Source organism: Tenrec ecaudatus, chromosome 7, assembly GCF_050624435.1.
Source record: "Tenrec ecaudatus isolate mTenEca1 chromosome 7, mTenEca1.hap1, whole genome shotgun sequence".
Taxonomy (NCBI): domain Eukaryota; kingdom Metazoa; phylum Chordata; class Mammalia; order Afrosoricida; family Tenrecidae; genus Tenrec; species Tenrec ecaudatus.
Genome location: NC_134536.1, coordinates 60234119 through 60258325, shown reverse-complemented (window position 1 = coordinate 60258325; position 24207 = coordinate 60234119). Strand labels below are relative to the sequence as shown.

The 24207-nt window shown below is 45.6% G+C and overlaps 1 protein-coding gene across 2 annotated transcripts in view; it reads right to left on the bottom strand.

The window, feature by feature from the left end:
• Positions 1-24207, bottom strand: part of LAMA4 (laminin subunit alpha 4) — a 166888-nt gene that overhangs the window by 91367 nt on the left and 51314 nt on the right. For both annotated transcript variants that reach the window (XM_075554655.1, XM_075554656.1), the window contains exons 4-6: positions 19841-19965; positions 13179-13259; positions 529-743 (exon numbers count right to left, since the gene is read on the bottom strand). In XM_075554655.1, the coding sequence (XP_075410770.1) occupies positions 529-743; positions 13179-13259; positions 19841-19965 (421 nt within the window). The remainder of the gene's footprint in view (positions 1-528; positions 744-13178; positions 13260-19840; positions 19966-24207) is intronic.

The window sequence follows — 24207 nt, the reverse complement described above, 5'->3', positions numbered from 1 at the left end:
CCATGTAAGGAGTGTTGGTGGCAAGGGGTGGAGATGGGGGTTGCGGAGTAGGGAGTGGGTGGGTGGGTGGGTGGGGGGCGGTAAAGGATGATAAACTATCCCCTTGATCTTCTAATCCATTTCACCGAAATGTCACTTTCATCAAGTTTAATGGTGAGAAAGAACGTCGGTTGCAGACTAAGCAAGCATTTAGAGGGAGCCCATGCAGTTCCCTGGTGATTGCTGGGTACCTCCCGAAAGCCTGACGCTTAAGCTAATGATGGGACTGATGTGACGAGCAGGGAACTGCCACAGGACTCCTCCCACATGACTGGGGTTACTCCAGGAGCCACTGTAACCACGCAGCTCTCCCATGAACTTGGCATGCGCACGCATGAGAACATGCCTGCGCCATCCTGGAGAAGTAACAAGGCGGCACTAGCAATCTTTCCCCAAGGTAGACTTTGCCCTGCGCTCAGGACTGATGGCCAGCCCGCACAATCACGTTTGCGCTCGCCAGGCTGTGGGGTTAGGTCTGAGGGACTATACCTGCACAGTTCTTGGCTATCCGGGCATCCCCATAGTAGCCAGCAGCACAGCGGTCACACTTGAATCCGGTGGTGTTGCGTAAGCAATTCCTGCACTGGCCGGTGACTTCATCACAGTCTTCAAAAATCAGGTTGGGATCTGAATTTCCACTGCAGTCACATTTCTTACAGGTGCTTCCAACCAGTAAGGGGTTCCCATAGTAACCAGGAGCACATCTGAAGGGGAATCACAGGTTCAAAGGATGTATTGCTATTTATCCCTTTTTTTCATCTTCGTTGATAGCTAAAAGGAAAGTGTCGTGTGGTTTGCCTTCCCCAAACCCATCCCCAATCTTTCATCTTCCTGAAAGGCTAGACTTTTGTTTTTAAAGGCCCATTCCTCTATTGTGTATGAGGCTATTCAGTCTGGCCAGGCCTCCAAAGGCAGGAGCATTAGGATTCAACTAGCGAAAGGAATGTTCTTGGCCATCGCAATGACTGCTGAGCATGGCTGGCATACGATGGTTGGGCCAATATATTAAACGTACTGCAAGAGACGCACAGCAGGACACAGCCAAGAATTGCCCTGACCAAAATGTTAATAACACCTCTATTGAGAAACATTATCCACCTTGCTACAGTGTCACAGTGAATTGTTCAGATTACCCAAGTCTGAGCCAGACAATACCCAGCGTTCTGATGGCTAAAAGGGATGGGTGCAGAGATGGTGCAGTTGAACTAGTGCTCAGAGAACATGCCTGAGAGCGTGGGGAAGGCGCTCCACCATCTGCCTGTAAAGGAAGAGACATTTGGTACCCCAGCTACTGACATCCATCGAGTGACTGAGGGAAGCCGGCAGCCTGGAGACAAAGCGGAGCAAAAAGGTGAGAGCACCACAGCTCAACAGAGTTGGAGCCTACGTTGCTATTCTGAACATCTTCGACAGGAGCGCCAACAGAGGCCAGGTATCTAAGTGCCCTTGTGGGGTGAGCACGTGCCTCTGGGGATATCAGCTAGGCCCTGAACTGGGGAACTCTGCCAAGGTGGTGAATGAGGATCGAAATCTCGTCTAGCTGTTGTTCAATTTGCCAAGCTGTGTGCTCGGGGTATGGCTGCCTCTGCGAGGAGGAAGGAATGCCTCTTTCCCCTTTTTTGGCCCCTTTTTTGCCTCTTTCCCCTGCCGGCCAGCAGAGGTCCTAGTGCATTGGACTTGAGGATCTATCTACATTCGTCCCTGCCAATTTGTGCCTCGAGGGACTGGTATACCTGCGTGGCCAAATTTTCAATTAAAGAAGTAGACATTGGCCTTTTCTGTGAAATCTCACTTTTTGAAAGTGGCTCAGGCTTTGTAAGAATGGCAGATGCTGCCTCTGGCCAGCGGACTCTCCTCTGCTGAGGATGATGAGCGAAGATAGACGGCCGGTTCACGGAGAGACGATGCATAGGGCGTGGCTGGGAAGAGCATGGTCACACCGGGAGGGAAAGGAGGCCACAGAGGAATTGGTTCTCTGTGAGAGCAGGTTTCTGACTGTGGCAGAAATGGTGTCTGCTTCGGGGTCATCGTGCTTTGCGTGCTCTGCTGATGGGAACATTGTGACCTGGGTGGGGTGCAGAGGGCCTGGGCTGGGACACTGACTTTGGGAGTGGAAAGGGAAGGATAACTCTCCAAGGGAACCAAGCAGACTTGACCAGTAATAATAATAAACTGCAGTTTGAAGATCGCCACGCAAAGTATGAGGCTCATGACTCAGCACATTGGAAAGCAATAGAAACTGAACTGGAGAGCACACTAACATTAAAATCACCCCTTTGTTCATGGGTTTGGTGTGAGTGCTTCTAATCTTGTGCTCCGGGGCATTTTTGCCACCTGTGTAGTTGTGATGAGGGTGTGCACTGAATCTGTTTACTCTAGTTGCCTTGTATCTCCTGGCTTGCACACACGTTCACTCAGGTGAGTTTACTGTCAGCACAGCCACCTGGGAGTAGGGACGGGAGGCGGCTTCCTGAGGCTGAGAGGCTACTTTGGTTTTCTAAGGGGCACATAGCTAGGAAGCCCCAGCACATAGTCCTGGCCCTGATGTTCTTTCTTTCCCTGCATCCTGAAGCACGCCGATGCTGCTGGAAAATGAATGAATAAATTAATCCAACAGAAGGGCAATTCACATCCATTTGTTCCTCCTTGGAGGGAGGTAGGAAGAGGGAAAATGACAGCCTATGCTCCGAAAGAACCGGAAATGAACCGAATATCATTATCCATAGAGCTGTGGACTCTAGCAATCAAGATCCAGAAAAAAGATGAGAATAAATGGTACAAAACACACACAGAGATGCCCTGGGAGGAAACGTTCAATGCATCATGCCGTTCACACAGTTCCATATGCTTCTTCCACAGATATAGGACCCCTCTGGTCCCTAAGCCAACATAAACGATTCCTTTATGGGACAGATCCAGGTGGCCTCGTGGCATAATGGTTATGAGTTGGCTGCTGACCACAGGTCAGCTGTTTGAAAACACCAGCTGCTCCATGGGAGAAAGATGAGGTTTTCTATGGACATAGACTTGAACAGTCTTGGAAACCCACGGGTGCGGTTCTACTCCGTCCCATAGGGCAGCTATAAATCCAAGTGGACACCATGGCAGTGACTTTGGTTTTGAATTTGTGAAACACATGGTTGAACTGAATTTTTCTTTTGCTGTTGTTCACCAGCAAACTTGCAGGCTCCCCGAAGTGGAACTCAGACCTACCATCTAATATATATCTGGGAAACCTGAGGTCCAGGGCATTGAGAGGACTTTGTCCAATTCATAGAGGCCACATTTGTAGTTACTTTCCTTTCTCTGTTTAGTTTATAGTGGCTGTCTCCTGGTCTTGCATAAGAGAAGAACCCAACTCTCTGTTTTATAAGTCTGAATCTCAACCACAACAGGAACCGACTTGGAATTCCTCTGAGTCTCAAGAGCATCTTTTGGAGGTAGGGTCAAAGGCAACTCTGGAGTCATAGTCTGACCATGAGTCACTACATATTTTACAGACTGAGCAAGCAGGGGTTCATGTATTCATAGTTCCTTAGGGGCCCCCACTTTTACAAATGAGGCAAGTAGAGCCAATAGAAGGTAGATGGTTTGTTCCATGCTATACAGTGCTCAAATCTACTGTGGAAAGTTTATTCCACTCTTGTGGAGTGGAAATTATGCCTTGTGGGAAACTAAGAAGCCGGAAGAGAGTATATGTGGACAAATTCTCTATGCTCATTTTTAAGGAGTGTGGGAGGCAGACTCTGGTGGAGGAAGGCCTTCACATTTGTGAGTTGGAGATGAATCTCGGTCACATTCTCCTAACTGAAAGTTATTCCCCACAATGTCCCCGCCTCCCCCATAACAATGCCAACTTAAAGATATTCCTATTAAGCACATGGCTGCTCTCTAGGATGCCCAGAGCCTATCTGTCATCAAGAGCAATCAGACCCTATTGTCTGCTCCACCCTGTGATAAGGATCTTAGATGGTTTCCCTGGAGATGAGCTCAAAGATGTCCAAGGTTATGCTGCCATCTTACCTCCAGAATGCACCCTCCCCTTCCTATGACACATATGCCTCTACTACAGTGGTTCCCAACCTTCCTCATGCTGAGACCCTTTCATACAGTTCCTCATGTGGTGGTGACCCCCCAGCCATAAAATTATTTTCATTGCTACTTCATAACTGTAATTTTGCTACTGTTATGAATCATAATGTAAATATCTGCTATGCAGGATATATTTTTATTGTTACAAATTGAACATAATTAAAGCATAGTGATTAATCACAAAACAATATGCAATTATATATTGTGAAATATTTATGTGTTTTCTGATGGTCTTAGGCGACTCCTGTGAAAGGGTCATTCAACCTCCAAAGGGGTCTCAACCTATAGGTTGAGACCCACTGCTCTAGTACATCCATTCCTGTTACATATGCACTTACTGAACCTTGCTAGCCCACGATTATATAAACCTGTGGGTGAATACATTAGCTCTCTCCCTCTCTCTCTCTTTGGTTCCTGTCTCCATGGAAGAGGTGAGTCCTCACATGCCTTGTCTGATGCTCCTTGAATTTACCCTTCAGTTACACAATTGCCCCTTAGCACCCATTTGGTTATGGAGGCTGGCACCCCACAATGTCTGGCATTAATGTGTTAACTATTTAATCAAGTAATGATTATAAAAGTTGAATAATCAAAAGCTATCTATGTGACCAATTCCCTCAAAAACTGATTAACACAGTATCCAAAGGATAAGCAATTAGCTTTAGAATGGGGCCAAGAATCTAGTAGCCTGGTCCTATTTTCATTCTTGTACAGTCTGATTTTTGGTTTTAGCAATGACGTATTTAATTGGGGGAAAACAATTGACAAGTTCACAGTGCAAACAAAAAACATTATGGCATATAAACTTTGTCACCTAAATGATATTTTTAGGCAAAATAGAAATTTTGGGGTGGGGAAGCACCTGATTTTGACCAAAAGGTATTTGGGAGGCTAAATCTTGCAGTTCTACTGCTCTCCTCTGCCTTTTCTCCTCCGCGTTTCCCCCCAGGCTCCATCACCAGGGGTGCTCTTCCACGGGGGTACTAGGTGAGGTGGCAGAATCCACCTCTCGGCTGGTCATGAAGATGAAATGAGATGACGTACAAGTGCACTTGTTACGCACACGCACACTTTGTGCAGAGCCCTTTCACAGTCCGGGGACCCCCGCAGTACGCAGCACTATGCAGGATGACGAAACTCCTCGGAGTTTGCTGGGCTGCAACCTGATTACCAGGTCTTTCTTCACGGTCACCTTGAATTTGCTTTACTTTTGCCTCAATCATGCCTCTTTGTCTGTTGTTTTCTTCCCTTAACAAACATGATGCACAGGATGAAGCATTATAGAGTCTTGGCATGTCTCTCACTCATCACACAATAGGTTCTTTGGAGTTAAATGGATGAAAATATTGCTCTTAAAACTTTTGTGAGAGACCATGTGGACTAATGAGGCATCTCAGTGCCATTGAGTCAGCTCTGACCCAAAGGAATTATTTAGGACAGTGTAGAACTGCCCCAGTGGGTTTCCAAGACTGTAACTCTTTACGGGAGTAGAAAGCTGTGTCTTTCTCCTGAAAAGCAGCTGGGGGTTTTGAACTGTGGACTCTGCAGTTAGCAGCTCAATGCGTCACCATTATGACACCAGGGGCATAAGAAACGAAGCTTACTGCCATGGAGTCAGTGTTGACTCAGAGTGACCCTATAGCATAGGGTTCAACTGCCCCTGTGAATTCCTGAGACTGTAACCGTTTACAGGAGTAGAGTCCCGTTTTTCTCCTGCACAGCAGCTGGTGGTTTCAAACAGCTGACTTTTCGAATTGCAGCCCAACTTGTAACCACTACCCCACCAGGACTTAGAAAGCATATGATTGTATCATTAGAAAAGCATAGGTTGAACGTAGCAAGTCCAGAGGTTAGGATTTTGATTTACTATTGACCCAACTACGTGACTTTTAAAATATCTCTTCAAGCCCCCTTGTCTCCAGTTCCTCCTCTTTTAAATGCATATTAAACAATTATTACTGGTGTCTACCACAGGCCAGATGTGGTGATGAGCAGAGAGGTGGGAAACGAGTTAGACGCTGTTTCTCTTGTCCGAAAGCTTTTATCTAGATAGTCTGATTTTGAGCACGTGACTTAGTCACTTTGTGCCTAGTGCCTCACAGGATGGTTTTGGTGAGGCCAAATGTATCATTTTATGTTAAGAGCGTATTTATCTTGCCGGGTACCCGGCCGGCACTTAGTCAATGTTATTATTTCATCCTCTTCCAAATGTAGTCCTCTGCCATGAGCTCCAAAGATAAGCTGCTAGAGTGGAGGATGCGCAACACTGATGGCGTTTAGAATAGGAGCGGGCAGACAGGATTGGGAAAGACAGGCAGGCAGGAGCTAAAGCTAAGAGACAAGAACTTTATCAGGAGGATAAGGCAGGCTGATATGTTGACATGACAGCGTAAGATCATATTGCATGTTTTAGATGAGTGTTATTCAAGCTAGGATATATTATAAGTGTTATTCAAACTACGATGTGACACTATTTCCTTAAAAAGGCATTTTTACAGTATAAACTCCAATGATCACATTCAAATTATATTCAAATATTAAAACATAAAACTAAATATTCTTTCCTCTATTACTTGTAGCCATCTGTGAAATAAATTCCCCAATAACACACACAGAAAACTACAAAGGTGATCAAATTAGCAACATTAATTAATTGAAGGCAATAAATAATGTTGTCTTCTTGCAGCATGAGCTTGGCACAAGATCATCTGATTTTAAGCCTGCACATTCTGCCGTGCACTCTGTAATGAATCAGTTCTCTCTATGATTTTTTTCTGTGAAATCATTATTTTTACAGCTTGCCTTAAGAGCATGCTGTTTGGCCTCTCATGGTCTATATTACATCATTGACACATTTTCTCCTTGCTTTGAGGTGGATTAAAAAAAAAAAAGGACCTTAAGGTCCCAATCTACCGACTGTCATTAAGTTCGTTCTGATTCATTCTGATTCATCGTCATTCTACACGATACAGTGGAACGGCTCTGGAGTAGGCTTCCCAGCATGGTGAACGGTCACAGGACAGACAGCCTCCTCCTCCTCCTGGACCGTGAGAACCGCCGATTTTATGGGGTGAGCACCCCAACACTTAAGCCACTGGACCACCGGCTCCACACAGTAGGGCCAAATGTATATCTATTTTTGTCAAAATTATGATTGAATTAAATATGACAGTAAGAAAACTTCCCAGGAATATTTTGGGGGGCTCAGGCGGATTCTCAGGCTGCATTCTGAGAAGCCCTGTTGTCTCCCACAGTGCGGTGTGGGAGTCTGGGGCTCCTTCCTGAGGCAGGGAGAAGACTGGCTGCAGGAGGAAGCCTGCGGGATCAAGAATAGGATTCCCACTCCTACAGGTTCTCTTGCAGGGGCCCATGGAAAAGTATCTTGTGCAGGGCCTGGCAATCCAAAGCTTTCCTGAAAATACATACAGAGTCAAATTCCAGAAGTGCTGCTTGATGAAATGATGTGTAAGTAGAGAACAGGGCCTCGGAGCGGTTCTTTCCACCTAAAGTTTAAAAGATTCCTACAAGCCCGTAAGAAGCGCCAGGGGATCTTGTTAAAACGGAGATTCTGATTCACTCAACTGTGGGGTGGACACGCAAATTCCCAGCAGGCATCAACTGGAAGGAAGTGGTCTGAAGTCCTGCTACAGAAACACCTAGAGTGTTCTTGGCTTGCGGAGACTTTATTTTTGTTTGAACAAGATAGTCACACACATCAGGTGCCTGTTTTGAAAAGTTTCCATGGTGAGGTCCAAGTTCATAAATACTTGTACATTCCATTCAAAACATAGATTAGATGAGGCTTAACTCTGACAACTTAAAACCTTGGGCTGTTAAACTCAAAACAGAACCTCACACTCAGTAGGTTCCCAGGATCAGGTCCAAACCCAAAGGAGGCCATCTCCTCTTCCAAGATCCAGCCCCTCCGTGAGCAAGAAGTCGGTCCTTCCGCTGTACTCCAGAGCAGGCTTTCCTTGTCTATTTTAAACAACAACAAGCTAGTTGCTATCTAACTGGGGCTAACTCATCGTGGTCCCATGGGTACCACAGGGCTTTTGATGAGTGAATTGTTTAAGGTCTTTCTTCTGAAATAGACTTCTTGGTAGACTCAAAACTTCGACCTTTCACTTAGCAGCTGGGCATGTTACATATTTATACCACCTGGCATTTCAGTCTTCCAATATCCTTCCTCCCCCCTCTCCTATTTATTCATTCATCCATCCATCTGTACCTATCTCTCTAAGGAGCCCCGGTGGCATAGCAGGCACACATTGGGTGGCAATCCTCAAGCCATTCGTTTGAAATGACTAGCTGCTCTAAGGGAGAAAGACAGGGCTTACTACTTCCTTAAAGTTACAGCCTCCAAAGCTCAGAGACAGTTCTGCCTTGTCCTATAGGGTCACTGTGTGTCAACATTGACTCGATGATAGCGAGTTTTTATCTTTACATCTATCATATTAGAGCTTAAACTGTGAAGGCCCCGTTTACTGAAGCCCATGGATGACAGTGAAAACTCAAAATCCATTCGCAGAGTCCTCTGCGAATTCCTTCTGACCATGGACCAAGGATCTGAATGGGCTTGCCCTCTCTCAGGCAGAGTGCTTTGGAAAGTGGATTACTTGCACCTACCTTCAGCCAGCCCAGAGAAGGGCAGTCTTCCTTAAGGCGTACCTGGGTGAATTCTACTGAAGGAGCACCTTACTAGGGGTCGAATAGTCTTAAGTCAGGCCCTGACTGTCGCGATGGAAAGGCCTTGGACAAATCTTGTAAACTCTTCTATTTAACATAATGTATGTGTCTCATCTTGGCCCTCTTCCCAGTTTTATGGTCCCACCTGGAACTGTGGTGTATTGTTCTGTCACTAATTATGAATTTGTGATCCCTTGTGTTCCATGCAGCTCTGTGATTATGATTATGAATCCTTGGATGCCATGGTGACCTCATGCTAACTGTCTCCATCATCCAGTGATGTGTTCGTCTTTGTCCCATTTAGGACTTAAGGAATGTTCTCCTTAAATTATATGTGGGGTTGGGGTCTCTTTTTGTAACCTAAAACACTATTTATCTCTTACCTCCTTTGTCTCCTCCCCCAGCTTGGAAAGTTCCTTGACAATGAAGGACCATTCTTCAGATGTATTTGTACCCTTACCCCTCTGACAATCTCTTAATTTAAGTTTTTTAATGGTGAAGACCCAATAAGGAAATTTATATTTAGGAGAATAGATCTTGTTATTATAAGGTTCATTTTTGATGTAAAACACCTCAATGCATTTCCGTTGAAAGAGGCAGTGGGAAAGCAACTAGGCGAAAGAGGAAAAAGAGATGAGAAAGTTCAGTGACTTACTTTCTCCCTGTGCTAACAAAAGGCCTGTATGAGAGCTGAAATTGCAGAAAGGATTGGATGACAGTGAAAAACTGAAATCTATTCAGAGCCCCCACTTGGATTTTCAGCTTTCATTGAATTGTCTCTTATCAAAATCCATGGATGTGAGTGGTCTTGCCCTTGGGCAGAGAGCACAAGCAAGTGCATTGCCTCCACTAGCCTCCAGCAGCACGGGAGGGACAGTGCTGCTCAGGGGCTTGCTTGAGCATGTCCCTTGATGGAGATCTGTGATAGTTAGGTTGATTGTGCAATCAGGCCCCCACAGGAACATGTGGGCAGAGTTTAATCATGTCACAGCTTGACTGGAGGGAGATGGAGATAAAGGCTTTCGGAGGCCCGCATCCCATCTCTTTCTCCCTGGTGATTGGACCAGCATGCTGCTGCTGGAGCTAGTTCTTTGCCTCAACTGTGTGCTGCACTACCTATGGGCCAAGCCAACCTGTGGATCGTGTCTCCTTCAAGACCTGCTTCGCCATGCTGCTGGTGGATCATGTGGATGTGGGACATCACTGGAACTCAAGACCCCATTGCGGCCTGCTTTGCTATGCACCCATGCTACTGACTTTTGCTGCCCCATCCAGATGTCTGCTGCCTGTCTTGTCTGTGGGTTTCCTTGACCTTGGATTGGCAGCCCTCATAAGTTGAAGGATCCTTCAGTATACTAAATGTTCTACAAAAGTTAGTTGAACTGAGCTTTCTGTGTGGAGTAATTGTTATATGCTTGCTGTATAAACCTCTCCATATATATATATATATATATATATATATATATATATATATATAAAATCACAAGTGTCCTTATTTTGTTTCTATAGAGAACTCTGCCTAATACTAGGTCACTGGACTGAGGGTTGCGGTCTTGAGTCATGCCCTGTGACTCATGGCCTGACTACCTTGGTGGGAAGGTCCTGGCCCAGTCTTGTAAGCTCTTCTATCTGACAATGCATGGGTCCCACTCATGGTTCCATCCCTGATTCTATAGTCCCATCTATCCCTGTGATGTACTGGTCTACCACCACTCATGATTCTATGACCATTTCCTTTACTTTCCATGTCCTTCCTAGTTAAGTGGCTCTGAATCTTTGGACACCATTATGATGCCTGGCTAATGCTCTCCTCACCTGAATGCTATGCCTTTATCTTGTCTTTGTTCTGTTTGAGACTTGTTCTTTTAAAATTACATTTGAGATTTGGGGTCTGTTTTGCAGCCTAAAACAGGCCCCGGAGGAAAAGCTTACTTCCAGGGCTCTTTGCAGATGCAGCCTCCTGTCTAAGGGGATCTAGCAGCAGGTTAATATTCTTCTCCTGCTTCCCAGAGACTCGGTAAATCCATTAAGCATCAGATCATCAAATGCATTAATCATCTAAAATAAAAAGTATTTTAGAAGACATTTGGGAAATACACTATGGAGGCAGGGAAAGGACCCAGATTTCAATCCTGGTTTGCCCACCTACAGCAGTGATATGACTTCATACAAGTCAATCACCTCCCTCGGGCTCAGCGCCCTCCTGTGCAGATGACAAGATATGACCACTTCACGGGATGGCTAAGAGGCTGAGAGGTGACAAATATAAAGTATCCAGGGGTAGGAGACAATCAATAAATAGCACTATTTAGTTCCCAGTCTTACTTTCAGGCCAAGAAAGAAAATAAATTCAGGGAAATGAACCAATTTGTCCAAGGCACACAGCGGCCCAGGGCAGAAATCGAACAACCACCACAATAACTTCTGCTAACCAGTTCATTGTTATTGAGCACTTTCTAAGTGCCAGGCACTGGATTAAAAACACTACAGTCTGAACTCACAACAGTCCTACTTTTTGGCAAATACTTTTCTTTTTTCCATCTATAGATGTGGAAATTGGGAGCTAGAGAATTCAAATAAACTCGAGCTGGCTCTGGTGCACAAACCCAGCCAGTTGGGCTTTAAGCCTTCAATAATTCTACTTCCACCTCCCTAAGAATTGTTGCTCTTTCCTCGATGCTAACATTCTCAAGTAAAACAAAACTTTCTGTCATCAAGACAATTCTGACTCATAGTGACCCTATAGGACAGAGCAGAACTGCTCTTTTGAGTTGGAACAGAAACCTCCTCTTTTCCCCTTCGAGTGGCTAGTGGGTTCAAACTGTTGACCTTGTGGTTAGCAGCCCAGTTTGTAACCCACCACACCACCAGGGCTCCCTTCTACCTTTCTCAGGTCCAGCTAACCACTAGGGCTGACCCAGTCTAGGACATGGCAGGTACTGTGAGCTTCCTCTGTGGGATGGAGATGATCATGTGCAATCTAAAATTAGGCATGCTGTTCTGTTGCAGGCAGAGGGCTGATCTGCACCCCTGTGTTACCCTGCAGGACTGAGCCGGTAGTGGCTGAGATTTCACCTCTGGGAAACCCCACATTTGCTCAGCAGGACCTTACTGAAGGCCATTAACTCCCTTCACCAGAGTCATCCGACATCCATTAGCTGGCAACCCTGCCCAATCATTATCCTACTAAAATGAGTTTAAGCTCAGACATTAGTGAGAAAAAGCTCCATGCGTGGCTGATGAACAATCCTCTCAGACCCCTACTGCGCAAGTACCTCGGGTGCCTCCTTCTCCTGAGCCTCACTAGGAAGTGGAGAAAAGTGCTCCGAGCATTCTCACAGCAGTCCCTAGGAGGAAATTAGTGCATCTCCTCAACTCCTCCCAGTGGATGCGATCCATAGGGGCCCCCTCTGCCCTTATAGGGAAAACAAACAAACCACAAGCCTATAGTAAAATCCGTATAAGAATGAGCCATATTTATACACAGGTAGTAATCATAACAACGATGCCCGCCGCTTGTCCCGGGCACTGAGGTGGCTTGTGCGTTGCTATGACGCTGGCACCTGTGTCACTGCTGAACTACCAGCAGGCATGGTGAATAGGTTTCAGCGGAGCTGATTAAAGGAGAGAGGGGAGAGAAGGCACAATTCTAGTCTGTCCTACATGGGGTTGCTATGAGTTGGAATCAAACGGATGGGGACAGCTTTTCTGGATGGTATAAAGAAGGCTAAATAATATTAACAATAATACTAATAACAATAAAACAGCTGACGTATCGTTGACAGAGTGGAATTGCATTCCATGCAGTTTTGTCAAGGGATCACCAGGTCTTTGTTCCGAGGTGCCTCTGGGTAGACTGGCTCAACACCACCCTCTCAGCACCTGAGTGCATTAACCACACAACCCAGGGTCTTCGTGTTAAATAGGACATTAGTGCTTATTGCCAATTGAATGTCTTGATAGGAGATTTCCTTTTTACTTACCAAGGAACACTCGATCTTTAATAGAGACTTGCAAACCGGAGTCTTGGTTCTCAAAGGTGGAGAGCAAGCAGTGTGCTATCCAATCTCTATTACGTCCACACACACAAGAACCTCAATTTCCTCTCTTTTTTCTGTTTTCTTTTTTTCAATCCTGAGAATATGATCCTAGCTTGGCCTCCAGGGAGCATCTAGTATAGTTAAAGTTAAATCTGGGGCCTGGCATTTGGGGGAAATCCTGTAATGGGTTCTGAAATGTGGTCCCCTCCCTTTTCCACTGGAGCACCCATTTCCGGTGGGTGCGTGGTAGTGCTAGTGAGTCTAAAACCCCCAAATTCCCTTCTTTGAACACAGAAAGAGAGGATCTCATTAGCTTACCTTTCACAGTTGGGTCCAGCATAGCTTTCTTTGCAGATACATCGAACAGCCCCGTTTTTCCTATAGCAGGATTCTGCAAAACTAGAAGGCGTTACAGAGTATTAGGAGTCAATGTCATATGCCACTGCAGACCCTGCCTGAACTTTTGACGAGTGCCAAGTGTTAGCCTTAACTTTGGACAGGTCAATCAGATTCCCCCTCAACTTGGAGTGGGTGTGGCCATTTGCTTCATTGACATGATACCCTCTGCCTTTCAAGCAGGGCAGACCAGGAGGAGGCTCAGGTAAAAAATGCCACTCCCTCCATTTCTCAGGTCTGCTGTAATTAGTTCTCCATAGAGGGGGCTTTGATTTCAATATTTTTGCATGCATCACTGGCAATTTTCAGAATGTTTAAAAATTTTATTTAGTAATTCATGTGGAACACCAAGAAAGCAATTTATTATCCTGCGCTAAATTTGACTTTAGCTCATCACTTTTTTCTCCCCAAGTGAGTTTGTAATTATGCCAAGTGGCATTTTGAATGCTATGTCCCTTAAGCAGAATTCAGTCTGACTTCCCTTTCTTCTCTCTCTCCAGACTGTTTATCTAACACAAGCTTAAAATACATAGTTCCAAACCAGAAATAAGATCACCAAAATTTACCTGTAATTTTAGATTTATACTGAATTTTCCTCTTATCCTCAATACTTTCTGATAGTACATTTCAAAGTGGATTGGACATACCATACATACTCATATATAAGCCAAGGTTTTTCAGCACATTTTTAAATGCAGTTTTTAAAGTAAGATTCGGTGCCTTGGCAGATATTCGGGTCGGCTTATATTCGAGTATATATGTAATTTTCTCTTCCCCTTTCCCCATTCCCTTGTCTCTCCCTGCACCAGATCTCTGCCACAAGCCATTTCTAAACTACATCATGGCATTTCCACAGACCCTTAATTAAAGACATGGAATAAAGGATGCAGAATGCATGGATGCAGAAACGGACTAAGTTGATTAAGGCCACAAAGCAAGTCTTCAAGTCTTCAAGCAAGAGAAAGGATCCACAGACCAAGGACTCTGGTCCATTTGGATCCCTGCTCTGGATTATTCTTTTTCTTCTTTTTATGAGATAGCCAATGAGGACATGGGACAAAACGGCAATAAAAATAATAATGCAGCAGAAAAAATAACTCCATTAATTTTTAATGCAAAGGAAATGGAGTATTGTTCCCCATATGTACAGAAATGTGTTCATCAACATATGAATCCAACCTATATGGGGGTGTATGCACGTGAATATTTACAAAAAATTTACATGAGCTTATTTTAGGTACCAAACTCATACAATCAATGGAGTGTTCCTGTATGAATCATCCATTCTACCTAATGGAAAGCAAGTGGATGTGTTTGCTTTGTTTGAAGACATAAAATCAGGCAGAGGAAACATGTGCTTTTCGGTGAATGACAAAACCCACAATTTATTTTCTCTAACAGTGTAGGAAAAGCATTCCAACAAAATTACATCTCCTTGGCCTTTTTACCCTTTATTTTGCTTGTTCTTATGCCTTCGCCTCCTTCAAGAGACATTACCCATTTCAGAGTCCAGAATAGATTAGATTTTCCTCCACCTTTCTTTGAAGGCGTCCCACCCAGAGCCTGCCCACAACGGAAGGACTGAGAGACCTGCTGGCATTTGGAGGCCTCTGCCTCTCACTGAGCTCCTGCTGTTTCAAACCCATGGCAGTTCCCTTAATTGGAGAGATTACCATAACGACTGGTAGACCTGGCCAACTGCCACCTAAATAAACAAGCCCGGTCAAAGGCTTCCTGGGGACAAGCATGTGACCACCGGTATCAGTGGAAGGAGCCTCAGAGGCAATGCTTGCCATTGAGCGTTCCCTTTAGTTTTTTATCAACATCGATGGTTTATATTTTCCTTATCTTTTTCTTTTTGTGCTTTGGGGTAAGGAAATGAAAACACGGCGCTTCTCTCAGCTCACTCTAACCACGGCGGTGCCTGCTTCAAGTGAAGGCGACCCTCTGCTGTTAGAAAACCCTCAGAGACTTAGGGAGAAACTGAATCAGCACTTGGTTTGATGATTCAAGGCTAAAACATTATTTCCGTTGTTTTTTGATGTGGTGATTGTAACTGGACGTCCAGAAACCGCGACCCTGGGTCTGTAGATTCACTTAGAAGAGCTTTGGAAATATCTATCAGCTTTCCTAATAGGTGCCTTCCTGGGCTCTAAAATTCGTGTTCTAGGCCTTTTAAAAAAAATCTCTATAGAAAGTAACAAATTTTTGTTTGTTTGCTTTTTGTTTTTCAAAAGTGGAACAGGGCATTTAACAACACAGAAAGAAGTAGCCGGGTACCTGTTTTCTGATAAGACACTGGAGAAGTCCTCAAGGTTAGTTAACGAACACCAGATAAAAAACTTAGAGCTGTTACAGGATTTAGGTACATTTGTCCTGATTTATGACCACAGATGATTCCATCTCCCTTTCGGTGGTAGCCAGGCTTCCCCTCATTTCATGTCCTTACCAACCCCTCCACACTCCCATGGAAGTAGCACCTTCTTGTTCTTCGGTATAATTTCCAGCAGCTTTTCTGCCCTGTGCACTGCAGCAACGTCAGTGTTCATTATCTGTGAATACGGACCTAAGTACGTATGAGCACAGGCCCCCAACACCCCCCACACACACATGTGCAAACATGGATAAACATGGGGCCCTGTGATGACTGTGAATACCAGTTTCTCTATCAGGACTCAAAAGTGCTCACTGCCATCGATTGGATGCCAACTCATAGTGACCTTATAGGACAGGATAGAATTGCCCCTGTGTTTATGAGAGTAGAAAGCCCCATCTTTCTTCCAAAGAGCGGTTAGTGGTTTCAAACTGCTGACCTTGCAGTTAGCAGCCCAATGTGTAAACCGCTAAGCCACCAGGGCTCCCCTTCCACCAGGACAAAAGGATCATTTATCCAGTTGGTAAGTTTCTGCTTTGTTTACTCCAGAGTTGATAGTCTTCAGAACTTCTTGCTTCATTGTCGTGTTGGATAAATTGGCTCATCAATTAATCTGCTTCCAAACCACAAAAACCAGACCCTCTTTCAGACTGCCGCCCTGTGGATATCAGCCAGTAGGGTTCTCCCCACAGGGCTGCCGGGCCCACTTCTCTCTGTTGATGAGACAGAAACAGAATCTGCTCTAGGAGATCCCAAATCCATGGCTACTTTGACGGAGGCAAGGCTTCTTGACTGTTCATTTGCTGCAGTGGCACCAATGACCGGTACGAGACTGGCACATGATAAGCACTCAACAAATTACTTGTTGGTTGAAGACTTCTCAATCCATAGGGAATGAGGTTCTCAGACTCTCCTATGCAAGGGCCTGTATGTAATCTAGAAGATAAATTTTGTCATGGGAGTGGGGCACAAAGTGGGGCACAAAGTGGGGCACAAAGAGCACTAGTCGGGCAACATAACCAGGAGGGACCATCTGGATGGCCTTCCTAATGCTTCTGCTACTATCCAAAGAAAATGTCTGCGATTCAAAACGTATCAACCTTTTCTGAGTAGATGATGCTACCCAGCATCTTCATCTATCAGGGAGAATGTGTAAAATGTGTTATGATTAGGAGGTTGGGGACTTAAGTTTTGAAAAGCGTCAATTATTACTAAAATGGCCTGGCCCGTTCTGATATATATCGTTAATAAAATATAGATGTTTCCTACAATAACCATTCCCGTGGCAAGCAAAAGGCATACTGAACATCTCCTCAGAAGTGCTTAAGACTAACATTGGAGAGCAGAATATTAATGAACAATTAAAGACTAGACCTCAGTGAGGCAAAGCGGGTTCATAACTCAGGCCACACTGGAGTGGCAATAACGGAATAGCTAATGTCTGCGTTTTCTACTCTCCCTGGCCTTACCCTCCATTTTTCACACATTATTAATGCCAGCAGACATGAAAAAGCACAGAGCCAGTGCTGCGGCAGCTGCGTGACCTCTGATGAAAAATGGGGTGCTGCACATCCACCTGCAGCACCGTCCCTGCAGGGCACGGGAACAAGGCACAGGCTGTTAGCTGCACTGTTACTGCTATGGGATTTCTATTAAGAAAAAAGATTGGGAGAAATATGGTTGTTGTGTTCTTCTTTTCTGTTTATGTGGGTGTACGAGTGCGGGTGTGTATGGGTGTGCGTGTGTTTGAGAGAGGTAGTGAAGATTGTAAAAAATGTTTGCAATTTGATATGTGATGCTTAATTTAACCCTCATGGAAGCAGCCGTCAAGAGACCCAACACACATAGCACTGGGTGCATTTGCTGAAGAAGAGCCCCTTAGAGTGTTGAACAGCAAGGATGCTGCTTTGAGGACTAAGGAGAACCTGGCGCAAGCCATGGTCTTGTCCGTGGCCTCGCATGCATGTGAACGTTGGACATGGAATAAGGAAGACTGAAGAGGGATGGGCACATTTAAATAGTGATACCGATGAAGAATATCGAAATACACGAACTTCTGAGAGGACAAACAGATCTGTATTTGAAGAACCACGGCAGAGTGCTCGTTAGCGGCGAAGCTGGCAAGTCTTCATCTCAAACATGTTGGACATGCTGTCCCAAGAGACTTCCAAAAGGACACCGTGCTGGGTGAGGGAGAGGGCCGTGAAAAAGAGAAGGCCTTCATGGGATGGGTTGGCATGGTGGCTGCCACACTGGGCCCAAACAGGAGCAATAGCACAGGACCCGGCAATGTTTCTTTCTGTCGTGTGTACACAGGGTCACTATGATGCAACGACCCCTAACAACAACAGTCAGCTCGGACCTTGAACCGATGGTGGAAGAAGGAGGCTCTCGGCTCCCTAAAGATGTACAGCCTCGAACACCCGATGTCGGCTCGCTATGAGGAGGGATGGACTCAATGGCAGTGCCCTTCTGACAATTATTTTTACACCAGCTACCAGCCGTATCATTATCACACCCAAGCACTTTGAACAGTGGCTAACAGGGTGAGCAACACATGTGATAAAGAATACAAGTACGCGCCCAATAAAATCAGTTTCTACCCAACACCTTGCTATTTGCAAGGCCCCAGGCCAAATGCTCCACTTCCAGTATCCTGGCCTCCTCCTTTCAACTCCAGGAGGCAGAGCCTCCCTCCCTCTCTGATTTACACGCGGCAACTCAGAGCAGATAACAGGATCAAGGAATGAACTCGGTCTTTGTGACTCCAACCCCCATGGAAAACGGGACGCACATAGTAAGTAAATTGTGCGATAGCACACAGCTACTAGGTGGCAAAGCAGGGATACGTATTCAGGTCTATTGTTTTTTCCACCAAAAAACCAAAACAACCGGTTTCTGTCAAGTTCCTCCTGCCTCACTGTGCTCCGCAGGTTTTCAATGGCTGATGGCACAGCCTTCGGGTGGACTTGACCCCGTGGCCCATTATGTTGCCTGGTGTGTTAACAGCACCAGCCAGGGTTGCTGCCTTTCTGAATTCTAAATCTGTCATTTTAAAACCCACAAAATGTCCAGTCACGTCTTTCCTACCAGCCTTGGGTGCAAGGTTTATTATTTATACACATTACATCTGAGTGAATTCTATTATTTCCATTAAGATGTTGGTTTATCTTCCTTAGCTTCTCACTCAAGTCAAAATGCCAACACAAAGATCGACTCACTGCCATCGAGTTGATGCTGACTCATCTCGACCCTACACGGCAGGGTAGAACTGCCCCTGTGGGTTTCCAAGACTGTATCTCTTTAGGGGATTAGAAAGCCTTGTCTTTCTCCTGAGGGGCGCCTAGTGGTTTTGAACTGCTGACCTCTTAGTTAGCAGCCCAATTCGTAGTCACTGCCTCACATTTCCAAGGAATCTCTGACTTGATTGGCCTAAAACATGAATTGTGCTTATCTGTGTTCTAATTCGGATGGGCAGTCTGTTTGGCGGCCGTGTATAGGAAAGTATCTGCCCCGTGAGACTGAAGAGGAACACGCCACTGAGAATGTTGTCCAAGAAGGAACCCGTAGGAGTCCTGGTGGCGTGGTAGTTATGAGTTGGGCAGCAATCCACAGTGGGCAGCTTAAAGCCACCGGCTGCTCTGTGGGACAAAGACGGAGCTTTCTACTCCTTTCAACAGTGACAAGGCTTGGAAACCCACAAGGACAGCTCCTAGGATGGATCTGAGGCCACAGCGTGATTTGGTTTGGGGTTTCTGCTGGCGTTCCGAGGAGCCCCATGGCACGGTGATTAAATTGCTCACCACTCACCAGATGGAGCAGCAGTTTCCACCGCAGCTGCCCCATAAGAGAACATTGTGACACTCTGCTCCCTCCAAGGTTACTGCCTTGGAAGCCTTCTGGGCAGCTCTGCCCTGTTCTACAGGGCAACTGTGAGTTGAATTGGGTTGATAACAGTGGGTTTTCCTTGGTTTGGTTTTGTTGGCATTGCCCGTGTGGTCTCTGGAGGTCAAGGGACAATCAGAAAAGATGAAACTGGCTTCATGTGCTTCCTCACATGTATATTTATGGTTGAAAACGTATCTATACCTTTTACAGTCTCCTTTCATCTTGACGTACTCAGTTTTGCCTTTAGAACCCTGGATTTGGGTGGGGGGAGGATGCTGAACAGTAGAAGAATCCAGAGAAGTCACCTTTCTCAAGGACTTACTTGGCTAAGTCGGGCAGCGGGCAGGGGCACGGCTGGCAGACGTGGGGCGGCCCCCTGATGGAGTCTCCGATGTACCCTTCCAGGCACTTTTCGCAGTGTTCCCCCGTCGTGTTCCGCTGGCAGTTCTGTGAGAAAAAAGAATCATTGAAACAGACACAAAAGAAATTTTACAGACAGCCAATTCAGTAACTTTAAGCATGGGAGGCAGCAGGCCTGGCAGAATTGATGGGGTCCCTGCCAGCTCAGAGGATCCCCGTGGGCCCTCCTCAGTGCTACGGAGCATGGACAAGTGTCCGGTGGATTCACCCTGACCTTCAGTGTCTACACTGGCAGCCGCAGGACTCTGTAGTTTGTGTGCAGAAGAGATGTGCTGCTCGTTTCTCGTTCCAATGGAATGGTATCCAGAATGATTAGCTTTGATCAAACATCAGGATGATATACTGAGAGTCCTTGTACTGCCTTTCAATTACTATCCGATAGAAGGAAGAATTCTTGGTTCCTCTGCTCTCTACAGCAAGTGCTGAGCCACGTCAACGAGACAGTAGGAACTTAATGTCACAGACCGACCGAAGCATAAGTGGCAGAGAGGAAGACAACAAGCATTCTGATAATGAGCTGGTATCTTGCATATTGATACCACAAGAAATAGTAAGCTGGTTTATTAGTATCACTCATGCATTAGGGATGGACAATCTTTGGCCCCTGGTGAGAATTTGATTAGTAAACAGAATCGAGGGCCTGATCAAGGCAGTCCGGCAGATCAACAAGAAGTGGGAAAACAATCTCAGATAACGGCCTGTTCACACAGTTCCCTCACATGTTGACCATGGTACCTTGTTAGTACTACGTCAGTCTTCTGAAATCTTCATTGGAGGAAAAAAAGAAACAGAAAGTGAAGGTAAGGGCGAGTAAGTGCCTGGGACAAGGACAAGTAATGAACATCCCCAACACCCAAAGCGTCCTCAGATTGGTGATTGTCTCTCCCCCCGGGGCAAACGAACATGCCTTGCTCGGCTCCTCTGGCTGCCGTGAAGCTAAGCCATGGGCAACCTGGCAGGGCTGCTTGTAGCCTGCAGCCCAACTGATCGGAGTCCTTGTTGGAAAGGCAAAACCCATCTGTGGTGAGGTGCTGGGCCATTCTTCCGAAAGAAATGACTATGAATCCCTCATTCAGACCCCTTTGGGCTTGACGGGGGCTTCGGATTCCCTTTCCAACTCTATTCTGCCAGCAGAGCCAGAGGGAGATGCCACCCGCAAGGGCAAGGCCACCGAATCTTATCCAACCTCTAATTCTCAGAGTGTAAACATGGACGTTCCTCATCTGCCTTCTGAAGGATTTGTTTCAACAGTCCCTACAAGACACCAAGGAACAATAGTGCAAAGAGCGTGCCGGAGGCAGGGAGAGAGGCCCCCTGCTCACTCACGTCCTGGTTGGGGGACTTTGAACAAGTCACTGGATCTTTCTCTCATTTCCCTTATGTGTAAAAGGAGGGCTTCAGCCTGCTCCTGCTTGGCTGTGACTCTCAGATGGCAGAGATCCTTTACCATCAGTGCTTTGCCACTTAAAAAGAAGAAGACAGGCAATCAAAAATTTTGACAACAACAAATAAATGAGCAGCTGGCGGAATCATTTATTAAAAAACAATAAAATTGGACCCACTGAAAAATTCAATAAGCATTCTGAATCTTTGATGGGTGGCGAGGAAAGCTGCAGGTGAAGCAATCGATCGCAGCCAAGTGTGAGGAACGACTTGTGGACCCCGCTGTGTCTCTTCTGAGAAATGATGTCTTGCTTACAACGAATGAGGAACGCCTGAAAGGATCAGGTCGCTTGCTTATGGCTTATAGGCATGTTTTATGAAAAACTACAGCCTATCTAAGCTCAGGGGGTCCCAGTTTGTCCAGGGAGGTAAAAACTACCTTCAAAATATTACGAAGAGGTTGCATGCAGCAGATAATGCAGAAAGCATGTAGGAGAATCCAGTGAAACTCTGTTAAACTAAAACTCAGTCATGCCATTGAGCTGATTCCCACTCACAGCTAATGTAGAAAAGTGAAAGTCTCATCTTTCTCCTATGGAAGGGCTGCTGGGCTTGAACTGCTGACCTGGTGATTAGCAGCCCAACACACAACCCATTACACAATCAAGTTAGACATTATAAAGTATTTTCAGTTCACAAATGTGTTCATTTTAATGCTATCATGGTGAGTTTTACATTTTTATTTTTCACAAATTATAAGTGAATATTATTTTTAAAATTCTGAGTTTAAATTTCAAATATAGTCTATGTCAATAGATACAATCATATGAACCAATCTTTGGTATCTTCAATAGTGCCTTTTTGAAGGCATCCTGACACCAAAACGTTTGAGAACCACACTGCTCTGCCAGGGGTCCTCAAACTTTTTAAACAGGGGCCAGTTCACTGTCCCTCAGACCTGTTGGAGGGCCAGACTATAGTTTAAAAATAAAACTGTGAACAAATTCCTATGCACACTGCACATATCTTATTTTGAAGTAAAAAAACAAACAGGGCAAAAATACCCGGCGGGCCACATGTGCCTCACGGCCTGTAGTTTAAGGACGCCTGGCCTAGACCAATACTTCTCAAACTTCACTGTGCACCCCACTGAGATCACCCAAAAATCTGGTTACAAGAGAGGCTCTGTTTCAGGAGGTCTGGAATCGGGCCCAAGAGTCTACATTTCTAACAAGCTTCTGAATGTTGCCAGTGGTACTGGTCTGGATTCTAGTCCGATAAGTGAGCATCTACAGAGAAAGTCTTGGTACCAGCAGCAATATTTACTTGTTGTGGAAGCATTGGTGTTGCAGTGGTGGGATTCTCACTTTGCCTGGGAGGCCTGGGCATGATTCCCAGCCAACACCATACCTCTATGAATGGCACAGCTGCCATACTTCTGCCAGGAGTGGCTCCCGTGTTGCTCTGAGGCTGAATAGGGCAGACTGGGAAGAAAGGCCTGGCAATCTGCATTCCAACATCACCCTGTAAGAACTGTATGGATCACCGTGGTCTGATCTGACTCCGGGGTGGACACAGGATTGGGCAATCTTTTATTTTGGGTACCTTGGTTGCTCTGAGTCAGTACAGCCAATGGCAACAATCTTCACTGTTTACTTAGCATTGGGTATAACAAGGCACTGCACTTTACTGCAAACAAGGAGTGACCCAAGCATGTCATCATGCAAAATGGAAGGTTTTTACATTTAGATTAGTTTGTTGTGTCATCAGCCAGTTTATCCATTCACCGAACAAGCCCAGATTAAGTTGACTACATGATAGACAGGGACCAGTGAGTGTTACTAAATGCAAAGCCTGGATTTCTACTCCTGCGTAACTCAGTCTCGTGGAGGAAATTGACAAGGATCATATAGATGCTACAACTGGGGTACATATGAAACACGCATCTATTGTGGAAGCACAGTAGCCTGTATGATCACAAGGTGGCCAAAGGGATCAGTTATCAGGTATCAAAGAACAAAAAATCCTATCATTGTGTGCTCACCTCCCTGATACAATTGCTAAAGACAAATGGGTGCATAAGCAAATGTGGCAAAGAAAGCTGATGATGCCTGGCTATCAAAAGATATAGCATCTGGAGTCTTAAAGACTTGAAGGTAAACAAGTGGCCATCTACTGTGAGGCACGGGTGTACAACTGCTAAAATCAGCAGAGTTAAAGTCTAAACAGGCTGTATGAAAACCAAAGTCTGAGGTAGGCCTAAGTTTTGGTTTCAGGTTCCTGGTCACTGATGCGACACATCGCCTGACATTGCCTGATCCAACCTAATCAATGAGACACATCGCCTGATGACGCCTCAGCCAACAGAATTCAAGCGACAGGCCGCCATTGACCAACCAATCAGGAAAGCACACGCGAACCTACTCACCAATCACCGCTGGACAACGCTGGCACCAGAAGTTTTCTCCAATAAATTTAAAGAACAACAACACTGGACTGCCCCCTGTCCCTTGCCCCATAAAAGCCCAGGAAACAAAGAACTCGCTGCTGATTCCCTTTTGGAAGCTGGGTCCCTGCTGCGCTGGGCAGTGGAGGGAGGGAAGCCTTAGCTCGAGCTAGCGAATAAACTCCTTTTGCCGCTTTTGCATCTCAACTGGTCATAATTCTTCCGTGCACCCAAGGTGAGCTCGTGTTCCCTTCCCAAATCTAACACTACCTCAGAAGCAACAAAGCCCACATGGAAGAAGCACACCAGCCTGTGTCGAAGGGATCAGGTATCAGGCATCATCAGAACAAAAACTCATATCATTGTGAGTGAGGGGGAGTGTGGAGTGGAGCACAAAGTCCATCTGTAGGCAATTGGACATCCCTTACAGAAGGGTCACT